The sequence below is a fragment of the Malaclemys terrapin genome, chromosome 5 (genome assembly GCF_027887155.1).
Source record: "Malaclemys terrapin pileata isolate rMalTer1 chromosome 5, rMalTer1.hap1, whole genome shotgun sequence".
Classification (NCBI taxonomy): Eukaryota; Metazoa; Chordata; order Testudines; family Emydidae; genus Malaclemys; species Malaclemys terrapin.
In genome coordinates this window covers 134,449,039-134,464,746 of record NC_071509.1, presented here as the reverse complement: position 1 = coordinate 134,464,746, position 15,708 = coordinate 134,449,039, and the positions used below count along the sequence as shown (strand labels likewise).

General features: G+C 51.8%; 1 protein-coding gene across 3 annotated transcripts in view; it reads right to left on the bottom strand.

Annotated features, from left to right (window-relative positions):
- Window positions 1–15,708, bottom strand: part of RBPMS (RNA binding protein, mRNA processing factor) — a 130,073-nt gene that overhangs the window by 17,691 nt on the left and 96,674 nt on the right. For 2 of the 3 annotated variants that reach the window (XM_054029887.1, XM_054029886.1), the window contains exon 6: window positions 15,506–15,633. In XM_054029887.1, the coding sequence (XP_053885862.1) occupies window positions 15,506–15,633 (128 nt within the window). Of the gene's footprint in view, window positions 1–15,263; window positions 15,634–15,708 lie in introns of those variants that run through there. The other variant, XM_054029885.1, reaches the window with a different exon arrangement.

Genomic DNA, 15,708 nt, shown 5'->3' with positions numbered 1-15,708 from the left:
GCCAGTCACACCAACTCTAGGTCTGAATGCTGAAATTGAGCATCGCAGGAGGCTCCTGCGTGGCTTTCCAGAGATGCTGCACCACGCTGCCTGAAAATGCTGTTCTGATCTGACCAGTGACTCTGAAAATATGCTCGGTTTACAAGCAAAAAGGTGGCTCCTCTAAGATCCAGCTCTGCAATCTCAACCTAAGCTCAGACCCAATTTTTCCCATGCATTATCATTAGTAGTCTACGTTTTGCAGGCCAAAGCTGCACTTGCGAACCCCATGGCGTTGGGCAGGTTTGCAGAGCAGTGACTCGCTGGAGCTCCATCAGCAGCGTTGCACAAAAAGGCATGGACTCGCTCGTTCGCTCTTGGCTGTTAGTTGTGCAGGGCAAAAGGGACTAAAAGCAGTGAACGCTTCTTTCAGTCACTGCAGCTCGCAGTTGGGACCCTGGCTCTGCAGAGCGGGCCGATCTGCTGAGAAAGGAGGAGGTGCCATTTTTATACAGCGCAGAACATATGTGTGACAGCAAGCTTGAGGAACTGTTGTTAAGCAACTGAGAAAGTCACTAAGATACTAGCGTCTCTTCCACTGCTGAAAGGATGGCTTCTCCCGCCTTCGCTGCATCCGTAGATGGGTTTAGGAAAGCAATAATGCCTGTGCTCTGAGGGGATATAGCTTCTTTCCAGCGGCACATGTAGCACCAACACTATTAACGCTACAGATGCAGAAGGAGGGAACACCTTGAGAACTCTGCTTTGGAGAAGGCACTTGGTGAGGGTTGGCCTGAAAAGTTGCTTTTCCTCTCACAAATATGGTGGAGAGTCCCACGTGACATGCAAGGTCTGCATGAGGGCCTGACTCTGCCCTGTGACTCCCCTTGACCTGTGAGGAGCTGCTCTGACGTCACAGGGCCTGCTGGTGTATAAGGTGTTAACCAGCATGAGGGTAGCAGAAGCAGGCCTTGAAATTCTTTCCTTCTGTCCTGCATGTGCTTCATTGTGTGCCAGCTCTCTTTGGCCCCGGCCAGGCTGCACGGAACATATCCAACCGCAACCATCAGAGTGAAATTGGGCAATTTTCACTTGGCCGCTGAGCGGCCTGTCCAGCTATATGGAAACGTATCATTTCCCGCTGATGCCTTTTGTGCAGGCAGCACAAGTGCGTGAATGAGAGCAAGGCAGAAAGGAAAGACAAGAAAAGAGCCCACTCATACCGCCAATGGGGACAGGGGCTCAGGAGGGGAAGAGTTGGGCAGGACTGGTGGGGGGAAGGGGGGAGAAGTCAAAGCAAGAGACAAAATTCAAGCCTCCATCCACATCTTGCACAATTTACCTCTAGTCAAATATTATGCTCATCTGGGGTCGAATCCCAGGGCGAAGGCAGATTTTTTTTATACATCTTCACCCTCAAATTATGAAGCTTGAACCCAACGCCAGCTCTCCTGGCTCTGGGTTTCATTCCAGGTTAGTCAGGTTAGTTGGGCCCTTTGACATGCAAAACTTGGAAGATTCTCATTGTATCAGTTTGAAGTTGGGTGAAACCTGATGATTTTGACTAAGTTTTGGGTTCATTTGAAGCCAGAAATTCATTGCGAAATGCAGGGGCTCAAACACGTGAATTGAAACATGGACCCTTGACCATGGAGACTATTGTTCTGTGCATCCATTATGATGTCATCAGCTTATTTCATTAATAACCAGTGAGGATGCTGTTAATGAGTCCCGAAATTTCAGACCTGAAAGCACAACTGTGCACAAATAATTTGTACATGCAAATAGGCAGTTAGATGTCTAACTGATCATTTGGATATGCAATCGCAGTAATTCCATGGACAAATTATGTGCCACAATTTTGCACACTCATTTTTAAATTTACCTTTTGATATTTCATTGTTGAGGTACTGCTCCTGCTCCCTTGGGCTCCCTGGGGGGGCCCTATCAGATTTTGGTTTGTATCCACAGCAGATCAGTAGAGCCAGAAGGGAAGGAGACATTGAGGGAGAACGGGACAGAAGCTGGTAACCAAGTGCAGCATCTGACACCACCTCCCCTCTGCAGTGTTTGGTGGAGGGATGTAGAAGTGTCCGGAGGCTGCTCTCCTCATGGGATGCATTGACTATTTCTGCCCAGGTGAAAGCCATGGAACTTGCTGAGTAAGCTCTGAGCTTGCTCTCCTGATGAAGATGGCCTGGAAAACTACTTTGGGTAAGAACTCTGGAGTATCCTAATAATCACTGGTCTGAAAAATAAGGAGGGAAACTTTCTCTGCCAAAGTATTTTATTCCTAACCCCTGTGGCTGGCAGCTTTGATAGAGAGGAAAGTATCAGATTCATAGGTTATAAGGCCAGATGGGACAGACCACCATGACCACCTAGTCTGACCTCCTGCATGGCACAGACTAGAGCAGCGTTTATCAAAGTTCGGGTTGGGACCCAGTATTGGGTCACGGCATGTCAGGCACTGGGTCGCTCTGGTCAGTACTGCCGACCGAACCTTAAAAGTCCCATCGGCGGTGCTGCCCAGCTAAGACAGGCTAGTCCCTACCTGTTTCGACACCACGTTGCACCATGGAAGTGGCCAGCAGTGGGTCCGGCTTCTAGACGGGGGGGGCCCACAGGGCTCCACACGCTGCCCCCGCCCTGAGCACATTTGGCAGTATTAAAACTCATGTTGTTTTAAGTATGTTATGTCAACACAGTTACTTTGATCAGCTGACCTTGTTATCTCATCCAATATCAAGTTTGTTTGACGACCTATTTTCCATAAAACCATGTTGGTTATTAATTATGCTGCAAGCCTTGAATTATTCACTGATTGATCTCCGGCTAACTGGCCTGTAGTTACCTTTCTAAAATCCTGGCACACATTAGCTATTTTCCAGTCCTCTGGAACTTTCCCGGTGTTCCAAGGTTTGTTAAAAATGGATAGCAACGTTTCGGAGATCACCTCAGCCAATATCTTTTAAACTGGACTATTGGATGCAAGCTACCTGGTCCCGCTGACTTCAGAATATTTAACTCTAGCAGTTACAGTTTGTAGTTGCTTTTGCTTAGGGAAAAAGGCCCACAAGGCAGCGTCTGCGTGTAGCCAGCGGACAGAGGCCGGCGGGGCGGCGTCTGCGTGTAGCCAGCGGACAGAGGCCGGCGGGGCGGCGTCTGCGTGTAGCCAGCGGACAGAGGCCGGCGGGGCGGCGTCTGCGTGTAGCCAGCGGACAGAGGCCGGCGGGGCGGCGTCTGCGTGTAGCCAGCGGACAGAGGCCGGCGGGGCAGCGTCTGTGTACCAGGTGGACAGAGTGAGCCTTTAATGTACTTCTCTTCCTGACGGCTCAAAGGGAGACTCCACCCACCCCTAAAATGGGGGATTGCCAGCCATTTCCTATTCCTGTCTTGCCTCCCCTCCCTCAGACCCAGCAGCACCCCTCCCTCCCTTGCCTCCCACTACCCCGGCACCCCCTCTCTGCTCTAGGGTCATAAATGTAGGCAGGGCTTAGTGACAGGGCAGGTCTGTGTCCTCAGCCCTGAGGCTCTCGCACAGAGCTCTGCCAGCCCTGAAAAACACGGGATCAGAGGCACTTCTCATGTCACAGCAACAGCTCCTCCTGTAGGTGCTGAAACCCTGTGACAGAATCCTACAGTCCCTTTGCAAGTTGGCAGTCCTTCCCCTGGCTGCTACCCGTCCCCAACACTCCACCTAGGCTGTGGGCACTGCCATTGGATCCCGTCCATCTCCCACTCCATCACTGTCCTCTCTCCCTGCACCCCCCATCCCCCTGCAACCTCTAAATCAAACTCCTGAGCCCCCTTGCGCTCCCCATCACAGGGTCTCTGCTGCTCCTCACAGTCCTTGTGCCCAGTCCAGTCTCCTGAAGCATGCGGTGACAGCCACATTGCCTGTGGGCCTGGCTTCAGTCTCATTGGAAACAATGGAAGGTGGCAGACAGCTTTCTCAAGGGCAGCCTCCCTTCCCCACGCAGACAGACTGTAGGGAAATGGTGCCCAGCCTGTTGGCTTCAGCCCCATTCACTGGCGTGGCAGTTGGCGGCCATTTGGAATCAGGGACAATTCCCGTGTTGGCACCTTTCATTGTGTATTCACGAGGCAGGTGCAAACAACCCAAAAGCACGAGAGCCGTGATAAAACTGTGAGAGTTGGCCCCACGGCGGACAAAACTAGCAGCTAATAATACCCAGCTCTCAAACAGCAGCCGTACGACCAGTGAGTGGAACGAGGGCGCCGATCCGGCCAAAACGCTCACAGGCCCCATTTCAAGGCAGATAAAACAATAAGGCCTAGTGAGCAAAGGCAGTTCCTCCTAGCCACGCGCGTTCCTGACTCCAGGACCTGCCCTGTAGGCTCCTGCCTACTCTTCTTTCACTTCTGCCCCGCTGGGCTTTAAAGAAAATTATTGCCCTTTCCCATCTTTCACTGGAGCGAGGGCGAGCCACTGGGTCCATGAATGGACTTACTGTAGGCTGCACAGCACTGCCCCTGGCTCCAGTCTCCGTTTCCCTGGTGCCATTCACCAGCCGGGTCTGTAAATGGGGCCATAATGGTCCCCTAGCTGCCAGGAGCATTGTGAGGGTCATCCAGGAACATCTGGTAACTATATGGATACCTGGATTCTGTGGGCTAGAGAAGACACCCTGGTTGGATGGCTCAGCTGAGGGGCACGGTAGGGGAACGTGTCTTGCTGTCCATGTGTGTGTGCTCTGTAGGTCAGCAGCTTCAGTTTCGGGGGCTCTGCAGGGGCCACCTTTCCCTGTGAAAGTGCTATCAGCCTGGCCTTGCCTGGCGGACAGTGTTGTTTGGAAGGTATGTTAAATGTGGGCTGAAAGGAGCTGCCCGTATCCCTTTAACGACAGCTCGTTGTTAACCAGGTGGGCTCTGACGCTGGTAGAGACCATGGAGACCCACCTCCGTGTGGCTTGCCTCTGGCCCAAGCGGGAACATGCTACAGCGCTAGTTGTGTAGGCAGCTCTCTTGCTGAACTAGCCTTCAATGCAGGCACACGACCAGGGCCCCATGCAGCCCCAATGTTCCTGGCCTGAGTGGAGCTGCAGTTGCTCACGTGAGCCTTTGGGGTTGCAGTGCTGGTCATACAGGGGCCCATACGGTGCCAATACACCGTGGTTCTGTCCATCCTTCTCCCTTCCCGTCCTTAAAGCAGGGGAGTGTGACCTGCTTTCAGACTCCCCGCTCTAAGCAGATTTCGAGATGGGTGTGACAGTCCCTCACTCCTTGGCCAGCCATACCCACACGACCATTGCCCCGGCCCCCAGGACATTGGATGTACTTCCCCCTTGGGTTAATTCAGAACAAAGCTGGATCTGGGACTAGCTGGCTGCTGCATGAACACTGGAAAGGGAGGTAAAGTGCCTATTTGCCTGACCCCTATTAAACAGCACTGGCGCTGTCCTAAGGCCATAGCCTATGACAGACAGATCCCTTTTTCAGTCATTTATTACTCTGAACATGACAAACATTCCTGTGTTTTCCCCCATCTAGATCCAGGTGTGTCCGGTTCCCTCGGGGCATGGCGTTACCACAGCACATCAGAGCATGCTGGAGCATCCTTCCAAGGCATTACTTGGGTACCCAGCCCAAGTACCCAGGTAGACCTTGCACCTGGGAAGGAGGATCAGCTGTTTCTGTATCTACTGTTTGAGGGTAATGTCATTGCTTCTCTTATTTGCCGGGCCACACACCGCACAGAACTGCCATTGGGCAGCACACCACCAAAAGCCCCTGCCACTCACCTCCCCAGAGGGGTGAGGTAATGGCTCTCTTCGAATCAGCAGAGGAAATGGGAGTTTGGTAGAAAATTCTGGGCTGAATTTCCAGCAGGATAAAAGGAAATGGAGTTGTTTAACTCCCACTAGGCTTAACAGGCTCCGAATGTCTTCCCCCACCACACTGAAATAGCCCCAATATGTAACAGAAATGTGTGTGGGTGTGTGTGTGTGGGGAAATAAAAGGAAGCACCTACCCCTTACTTATGGTTTGCTGCCTCTGAGTCCATGAAGTCACTAGTCAAATAGGAGCGCTGGCGTTGCCTTCCTGGGATAGGTGGTGGTGGTGGGGGGGGGGCATTGCTACCACAGTGGCTTGGGGCAGAGCCAGGACAGCACATGATAGAAGGGGGGGAAGGGTACATGTGTGTAACTGCTGTCAGTGTCAGGGTGCAGCAGGTGGAGATTGGTGCATCCTGTGGGTTGGATAAAGGTGCCCAGGGGGACCCAAACTGATTAAGAGCGGGTGTTTTCCACAGAGGAAGAAAGGAAAGAATGAAGAGGGGAAGGCCGGGAGGCAGAAGACAGTCTGATTCCCACTCTGTGCCCGGGACTGGCAGCTTGCCCTGCTCCGGGAGCTGTGCTTTACCATGGCTCCCGCCTGCACCTCTGCACACTCACTGCCAGGCGCTCACCACACTCACTTTACCACCTGTCTGCTGGAACGCACTAACACAGGAAGCTAGAAAGGGTCAGCCGGCTCTGCTTAAGACTGGGCTAGCCCAGCTCTGGGCAACCAGGAGCTAGATCGCATGGCCACAGCAGGGCAGATGTGCCCCCATGGAAGCAGAAGAGAATGCCATTCTCCCTCGCTGTGGTTACCTACAACACATCCTGAAAGCCAGGGACCTTCAGCACCACCAACTGGGGCCTCTGGTGTGAGCTAAAGAAGAACTTGGTTAGCTGGGAGAGTGCTGGGGGCTCTGAAATAATCTCTGGGTACAGCAGCTACAGAGAATGGTCTCTCGCCCTAGGCTTGTGGGTTGATGCTAGAACTGGGCGAGTGGCTCTGTAGTTCCGGTCACAGCTAGAACGCAGTGGTTCTCACAGTGGGACCTGCTGGCGCTTTATTGCCTTTAAACGCACTGCAGTGTCACTGCATTGGACAGGCCGTTGTTTCTCTCTTACTCCCAGCCCCTGGAGAGGGGGGTTAAGCAACCTTTGCCCGTCCTGAGCGTGCGTTGCTCTGGGGACTGGAGAGGCCCCGGGCGTCACTCAGACAGCCCTGGGGGGCCTGGCCTGGCTGATTGTGGCAGTCTCCCCAGGCGGTGCTGTGGGGCTGCAGGACTGCCGGGAGGCCACACAGTGCTGCATGCTGTGGCCCTGCTCCCGGCACACCTCTTCTGCCCTCAGCATGCCCACTACACCAGGACTTGTATGGGGTTCCCTGCAGTGGGGGAAGCCTCTTCCCCACCCTCTTCCCCCCAGAAGTGGGGCTGTTTGGGACACTTTATGCCACTCTTATCCTTTCAATCAGCATACGGGTGGGTGTGAGGCACTCACCCCGAGAGCGTGGCCAGGGCCTGTGGTATAGGAAATAACCCCATCCACGGTTCTAGCATCATGACAATCTCTTGCTTGGTACAATACAAATGTGGGAATTGCTGTCTGGGAGCACGGGCTGCGTTCGGCCCTCAGATGTGTACCGCTCATCTCCTGCCCTCACTAGGGACTGAAATCTATCACTTCACTTCTATTCCTGTTTGCCTGAACTTTGCCACGGGCCAAGCCACGCTCATTATCTGAGCTACCTTCTCCCATCGGCAGTCAGTGACTCTTCATACACAGGAACATGTTTACCCCACATGTGAATGTAGTGAAAACGGTCCCATTCTTCCTCTATTATCATCTCGCTCTGGAGGGCTCACGGCTGGCTTTTATGGGACTAACCTATACTTTGAAACTCTTCAGCTGTTAGCCACTAGGAAATTGTGTGGCTGCCTGTGTTTTTAAAATCTCTTAACCATTATCCCTGCAAACCTATAAGTCTGCAGTTGTGTTTTCATTATGCTGAATAGAAACTTATCTCTGGTATCTCTTCATATACCAGCTAAAGTTCTGGCCCTTTCCCTTCTAGAATAATGATAACTTGTATTACTGTAAGTGCCTTTCAGCTCTAAGAATTCCAAGCATTTGCACAAACTGAAATGCAACCGCAGCGGGGCTGGAACGTGGAAGATTTTTAACAGCACGTGGCAACTCTATACAACAGTTAAAGATAGAAGGAAGCAAAGGATTTCACAGCTAAATGACACTCTGCAGAGAATTGTGAGTAGGGGGAATGCCTAATTACACAACTTCAAATGTGCCCAGAGACAACTGATAGTGGGACATAGGCCATGAGATCAAATGAGAAGAAATGACCGTGAGTCTCAGGCTCACGTCTTGTTGGAAAGACAATGCCTCCAGCCACGACATGCCCTCTAGCACCGGGCTGGCTCACAACTGACAGAGGCAGCGTCTGCATTCAGTCACCATTCAGTGCCATGACCTGCAGCACGTAGGCGTGTGTGGGGGAGGGATAGCTCAGTGGTTTGAGCATTGGCCTGCTAAACCCAGGGTTGTGAGTTCAATTCTTGAGGGGGCCACTTGGGAATCTGGGGCAAAATCAGTACTTGGTCCTGCTAGTGAAGGCAGGGGGCTGGACTTGATGACCTTTCAAGGTCCCTTCCAGTTCTAGGAGATGGGATAGATATCTCCATTATTTTCTTTTCTTTTCTTTCTTTCTTTACTGCTCCGGCAATGACTTGGGCTAGCCACGCTCATCCGGGGAGAGCTCACTCAATTACAGCCCAGAAGAGTTGTGCAGCGACCATGCTGATTTTAACTCTGTACATTCATCTGTGCAAGAGCTAATCCTGCGTCAGTTTGCTCCAGTTCCCAGAACTCTGCAATAATAAAAGCTCTGAGCGAAATCATCAGATTAAGAGTAGCTGATAAGTAGCAATAAAGCTCTCTCAAACACACTGTTTATTACTCAAGTCAGACGTGACTAAGATGCACATTAAACGATTCTGTATCTTGCGTTTGCAAACTTGTTAGAGAGGGGAGGATCACATTGCTATGTACGTTTCCTTGTAATTCACCAACCCAGTCAGCTGTCTGCTCTTTTCTGTGTCTCAGACCCATGGCAGGGGCTGCCTGTCAAATGCTATTTGACAAGACACGGATATATCTGCCTTAATATTTATCAGCTTTCTTCCCGTACATACCAGTAGCTGAAAAGCTGGCCTTTCGCCCAAATCTGAAGTTGGTTTTTAAAGCAAAGGAGTTTGCCCAACCCTAATTTTAAGTAATGTTGGATTCAGCTCTTCTCCGCAAAAGATTCGTTTCCATCTCTGTTACATGGCTCCAGAACTGTTAGCGTTGTCGCCTAGTCAGAGCAGAGGGCTGCAAACCAGGGCTTTACTATGTACCACAGCAATGCTGGGCTGTGAGCCATTGGCCATGTCACTCACTCACTGTGACACGTCTTCCCAGGCTGTAAAAGGGGTAGAATACTAATCGACCTCATCGGGGTTAATTAATTAATGTTTAGAAAGCGCTTTCAGATCCCCAGATAACATACTAGGAAGCTCTCAACTGTTCTCCCAATTAGCTTTAATTAGAAAGTTAAATAAGGTAATTAAAAGCTGGCTGAATATTCCTGAGACAGCTTTACCCATTGGCTAGAGTCCACTGGGGAGCTCTACTTTAGGGCCGGATTCTGATCATTCAGACGCTGCACACTGTGAACTGTTACTTGTAAATAAATGGACGGCGTCTGCTCTCATTGACCTCCGTGGGGGTTTTGCCTCAGGGAAACTGATGGGGTTGGGCCAAAAATCTTTAAAGGTACTGTGGAACTTATCTAGAAAACCCTTGTCTATTTGCAGCCACCTTCAGTGCATTGCTGAACAAAAACAGACAGGCACTGAGCAAACCCCAGCTTCTCTCGTTGCACAAGCTGAAAGAGAAGAAAACTTCTCACCAGTGGTTTTTGTGAGTCCACTTTCATTGTGGAAACACAATGATGTTATAAAATGATGGAGCCAAAGCTCCAGCCAGCGGGTGTCACAGACCAACGTTTGCAGTATGGGTCAGACGTGGCTGGGGGCTGTGGGCAAACATTCTCAGTGTAGGTCGGGCATCGCCTGGTGCTCTGGGCAAACACATTCTGAATACGGGTCCAGAAGCAGCCAGGTGTCCCAGGCAAATATGTTCTCAGTGTGGGTCAGATGTGACCTGGTGCCCTAGGCAAATGGGTTCTCGGTGGGTCAGAGGTGGCCATTCATGCAGGAAAACGCCTCTCTGGCAAATCTGGAAACCTCTCACCTTCTTGCTAACTCCTTTTCCCCCAAAGTGCGGCTAGCAATGTAAGTATTTTGTGCAGAGCTCTCTGGAGTCTCAGCTCCTGTCTGGCGTGCTGCCTTTAAAGCCTGATTTGGTCACTAGGGGTGAGCTGTTGGATTACATGAGCCATAGATTGCCATTTGCCCATTTTACCAAACCACCAGCCGTCTTGGGCTGACTGGCAGCCTCCACTAGGAGGTCCCCCACGCTGGAGGTTCAGGGCACAGACGTATTAGTATAGCTGGCCTCAGGGAGTCCCCCGCCGGCACGTGGCAAAAGCCAGTGCTGTTAGCCCTCGTTTTCCTAATTACAAAGTTCATGCACATCTTTTATGTGCATTAAAAATAAGTAATAATCCACTGCCCTGGAAAAGTCATTGGCACAGATTACTAACAGTCCTCTATAAATATGGCCTACGTCTATCTCATAGCAAATAATCTGACCACCAAGCGGCACACTAACAATTTAATTTTCAGTTTGTTTGCCCACCACTAGATCCCAACACCGCTAGCACAGAATAGGGACCACTATGAGTTACAGAAGCACAAAAAATCATCTGCAACAACCAGCCTCTGTGTGGCTTCAGTCTCATAACTTACGTGGCCTGGTTTCATTTGCAGTTTTGTACATGCAGTCACCTGTGGGGCTGAGCCCTTGAATGCGTATAAGGCCAGCAGGGACCATTGTGATCATCTGGTCAGACCCCCAGCAAAGCACAAACCCTATGACCCCACCCGGGATTCCTGCATCCAGCCCAGTTAGCGTGTGGTTAAACTGGAGTGGCGCTGTTAGAAAGATACACCCAATGAATGGAGAATCCACCACATGCCAGTGGTTAATCTTCCTGCATTCACCAAACAATGCAGACTCCCATTCTACCTGAACCACCCAATGCTCCCTCTCATAACAAGCCTAGACTCACACTGGGGTTGGAAAACACTACGTGCCACCTCCGTGTGGCTCCCTGCCCCAGCCAGGCTCAGAGAAGGGAAGTGTGACTTCCCCAGCCACATGACTTTTATACCCCCCGCGTAGCCATTGGGTGCCATCCTGCCACATGTACTCCCAATGAGCAGTGCCTTACTCTGCCGGCATGTCCACAGGAATCAGTGGGGCCGTGCCCGGAGACAGGATTGCTCCGTGGGAGTACGGGTGGCAGAACTGGGTAACTAGAGATGTGCAGCTGAGATTTCGCTCCAAGGTTTCAGGGAAGCTCTGATCTGGGTTCTGGTTCAAGCCCAAGGGGACTATGTGGCCCAGTTGCAAGGCCTGTGTCTGCATCCTTGCTGGTTTGCTCTGGTTTCGGTGAGCCCCAGCAAGGCGCCGCTGGCCAGCTAGACCGTCTGGTGGCCAGCTGAGCACATACATCACATACATCCAAGGGACACTCCCCACCAACCAAATCATGTCATCACCATGGCCCTTCCCCTGCACTAGTCCTTGGCTCAGTCCTCCCCCGGTTGAATCAGACTCACGCTTCTCACCCCATGCCATGCTGCACAGTGGGGACAAGAGAAGCCGGGGGACAGGAAAGGTTGTTGCTTGGGCGAGGAGGTTGACAAGGAGGCATGGCCTGCCTGCCTTCTCTCTGCCCCCCGCTCTGGCATGGACAGCCTTCCTCGGGCCCATTTCTCCTAGCAACGGGGCTGCCTGTGAATGAGCCCCTCCCACCGGCGCTATCCGGGCATTGCTTTCAGGAACGCCCTCGAGCGGACTGAGATGGTTCGAGAGGCTCCGGCCGCGCCGCGCCGTTTGGGAGCAGCCAGGCGTGCACAGCCCGCTGGCAGGCCAAGTCCACAGTGAGTGCTCGTCATCCATATTTAATTATTGCTTTTGCTCGTTAATTTTTAACTACAGTACTCCTGCTATCAAGGGCCATTAGGGGTCCCAACTTCAGGGTTCAACAAGCAGAAAAGTGCTTGTGACAGAGTGTACATTACGTGGTGTTTCTGCCTTTCACTTTGCTGGGCTGCGTGAGCCAGCAGACTGCTCCACCGCTGGTTGTGAATAAAACATGGCCCTCCGTTTGGAGTTCATTTTCCTTTTCATCCCTGTCACAGTCACTTTGCCTCACGCTGAAGTTCGTGAGCTCACTTGAGTTCCTGCGTTTCCCCGAACTAGCTGAATTTCTGTAGGGAACGTCCCTGCATTACCAGCTGGAAGTGCTGGTTCAATGGGTCTCTCTAGCAGGAGGCCTGGCGCTGGCAAGCCAGCTGCTTGGACATACGTTGCCAAGGGGGAGGAAATCCAGTGTCAAATGGTTCCACCCCTCCAGGGCCAGGGCCTGCTAAATTACTGAGTCAGCAAGTGACTGGGTCTGTCATAGGCCCCTGGATCCTGGCCTGTTGGTCCAGTCCAGGCCCCTCTCTTGAGAATCTAGAGGCTAAGTTTAAGCCAGCCTTTCCAAAAGCAAACACTGGGAGCTGCTGGGTGTTGGGGTCTTTTGAAAAACTGGCCCATAATCAACTCATGTATTTAGAGCCTCCCTCCCCAGCTGCCACACGTTAAGCACTGACCCCTGCCCTTCTTGGGAGGGGAAACAAGGAAAGGCCTTGGGTTTTATACCGAGCCTTGCACTGCTGCCCTACATGATAGCCTGGCATGGCTATTTGTCCATCAGTCCCGCCCTTTAACGCACAGCAAGGGAAAAGAACCTTTACAGACCAGAACAGAAACGCATGATCCTATTGGTCCCTTCAGGCCCTAAAATCTCTGAATCTAGCAGTGAGTTTTGTTCTCACTCTCTGGTGGCTTTTCATCCTGGACTGACACGAAACCCCCACTCAACACTTTGTTGCAGACAGATCCGCAGCAACAGTGTGACTGGGAATTCTCCCACGTTTACCCTTGATCTAGGTCACCCGTTCTACATTTTCAGCCGCCCTCGCTAGTTGGTAACCCTTGGGCTCAGCTCCCGTGGAAATGCATTCAGCATAAATATTGGAAGGAGGACAATTACCCACAGACGGGGGAGCAGCTACAGCCAGGGATGGATTTACTAGGCATTGCAGAAAGTAGTTCGAGAAGCGCTCTTCCCTCACATGCGTGGCTGACAGGGTACAGGGAACGGTCCTTTCCCGGAAGGGGCTGTGATATCACAGTTGAGTGTGACAGCTCTAAAGACGAGAGGCTGGCTCTAAAATGGCCTCTCTCATTGTGCTCGTTCACTTTCCAAAGGTGGCCTAGTCTATGTCTAACTCCGGTGTCACCTGCTGATGGAGACGGAGGAACAAAAGAATCTGCAGTGACCAGAGCTAGCTATGAAATCTCAAAACTGAACTCACCACGGGCCCAAACTGAGCAGCAGCAAAGTGAACCCTGGCCTAGCTCAGAGGATCAACTTGCAGGTTGGCTTGGTAGTAGGGCACCTCAGTGGCCACAGCTGGCATGTAACACCCAGCCCTTTGGTTTAGGTAGCAGCACCAGGAAATGCCTACACATCTCTGACGGTCATCTTGGGAGGTGCTGTTCATGGGATCATATGGATGAACAGCTCTTCTCTGGCTGCCTGGTGCTGCCTCAAGTGCTCTGCTCTCTGTGTTGTGTTGGGACATAGGGTGGAGGAGAAGGGAGTCACAAACAGCAGTAAGACTTGCCTCTCTCCTGTTGCTTATCTCAGTGTGAACGCTCCTGGGCTGCTGTCCATTCTGCCCCTTAGGAACCTACACTGCTCCATAACATGTTGGAATAGGGTTTCTGTCTGTCCTTCTGTGGAATTCACACTGCTTGACTCTCTCTTGGGTTGTAGGTTGCTCAAAGTGTAATGTCATGGAAATCACTAGCATCTCCTCCAGCTTAGCTACTCAGATACGCCATGCATGACTACATGCATTTGTATGCAAGATCTGAAGAGCATCAACATATGGCAGGGGGGAGGGATAGCTCAGTGGTTTGAGCATTGGCCTGCTAAACCTAGGGTTGTGGGCTCAATCCTTGAGGGGGCCATTTAGGGATCTGGGGCAAAAATCTGTCTGGGTCCTGCTTTGAGCAGGGGGGTTGACTAGATAACCTCCTGAGGTCCTTTCCAACCCTGATAATCTATGATTCTATGTGGATTGTTAATGCAGGAAAAGTCCCTCCAGAAGCCAGGCTACTGAGACATGTGCAGTTGCTATCAAGGAGTGATAAAACACGTCTCTGATGGAAGGAGCTCCCCAACTTTGGTAACATCGTGCTGCGCACTTGGCCCCTCAGGGGCGTGGAAACTCGATGTGCTTGGTGGTGGTTGCCACTTACATGTAGCTGTCGTCACATGTGGCCAGCTCACAGCAGGGAATCACTTGGCCCCTGGCCCGCAGGAGTCAGTGTCGGAAGGTTTCAAGGACTAAGACTGCAGTCACTAAGGTTTCTGGTAAGTAATTTTTCAGGGCATGATCAAAAGTGAGTTCTTCTGTTCTCTCTTCCATCCTATCATTTAAGAAGCTGGAACCCAACTTATTCAACCCATAGTGCCTGGGAGCCTTATTCAACCCTTGCCTGCACCGTGCCTGGAGTCTTGCCTTTCATTCGACTGGGATCACCGGAACTCAGAATGTTTCTGGGGCTGTTGCAAATCCTCATCTCCTTGCGCACATTGCCCTCCTTAGAGCAGAGCTTGGTAGCAGCTGCAAAAATGTACCCCAAGCAGACCCTGGGCACCCCAGACCTAAGCTGGGGGAGAATGACCTATCCCCCCACACTTTTGTCCACAGCCTAGCAGACCTGCCAGGGATGGGACAGGCAAAGGGCCTGAACTCCTCTCAGCAGCGGCGGTGGCTACTGACCTGGAACCACCGATGGGCGAGGTGGAGGGAGCACTATTAATCAGGCATCGTTCACCAGCCAACACTATCCCAGTAACCAATTGCAGCTACAGCACGTGGGTCTGTCCACGCAGTGACAGCTGTCCCTGTAGCTCAGGAGTAGATCACCTGCCTTGGAGTCGGGAGCCCTGACATCTAGGCTACAGCACCAAACTCCTGACCTCACAGATGGCCAACTCCAAACGCACCCAGCCACACAAACACACACCACACCGATTGCCTTCCAGAGAATTAGCCGCAAGAGCCAGTTTGGGCTGCACAGTACGTATATCCAGAGGTACATATGTCCAGGGTTCTTCAATACCCGGTAGAGTCTAGAACTGCCTCCTGTGGTCTTTGTGTGAAGGAAAGTGAAAGGATTAAGGAAGAGAGAGGTGTCTGGGATACATCAGGCAGTGTGTGCTATCACCTCGGGAAGCCTGTCCCCACTCGTCCCCTGAGGATGTGTCAGCTTGATTGGGGTGAGATCATTAATCGTCTGGAGGAGTGTCTGTTAGCCGGACAGGGGTTAGTTGGACAGGGTGCGCTGGGGGACCAGCTTCGAAAGGACTGGTGGTAGAGTGAGTGAAGTTGTGGCTGGTTGGTATAAATTACCTGGGCATGCAGTGAAGCGGGATAGGTGAAAGCAGGAGGTAGAGCAGGTGCTAACTCCGCTGGGTACAGAGGGTACGGCGCCCACACTTCAGGGCTACTGGGATAAAGTGCAGGCACTGTGAGCTCATCTGCAAGAAAAGAATAAGGAGAGTTCATGGTTACAAAACAGCAATGTTCAAAACAACCGAACAAGAGAGCTCGCT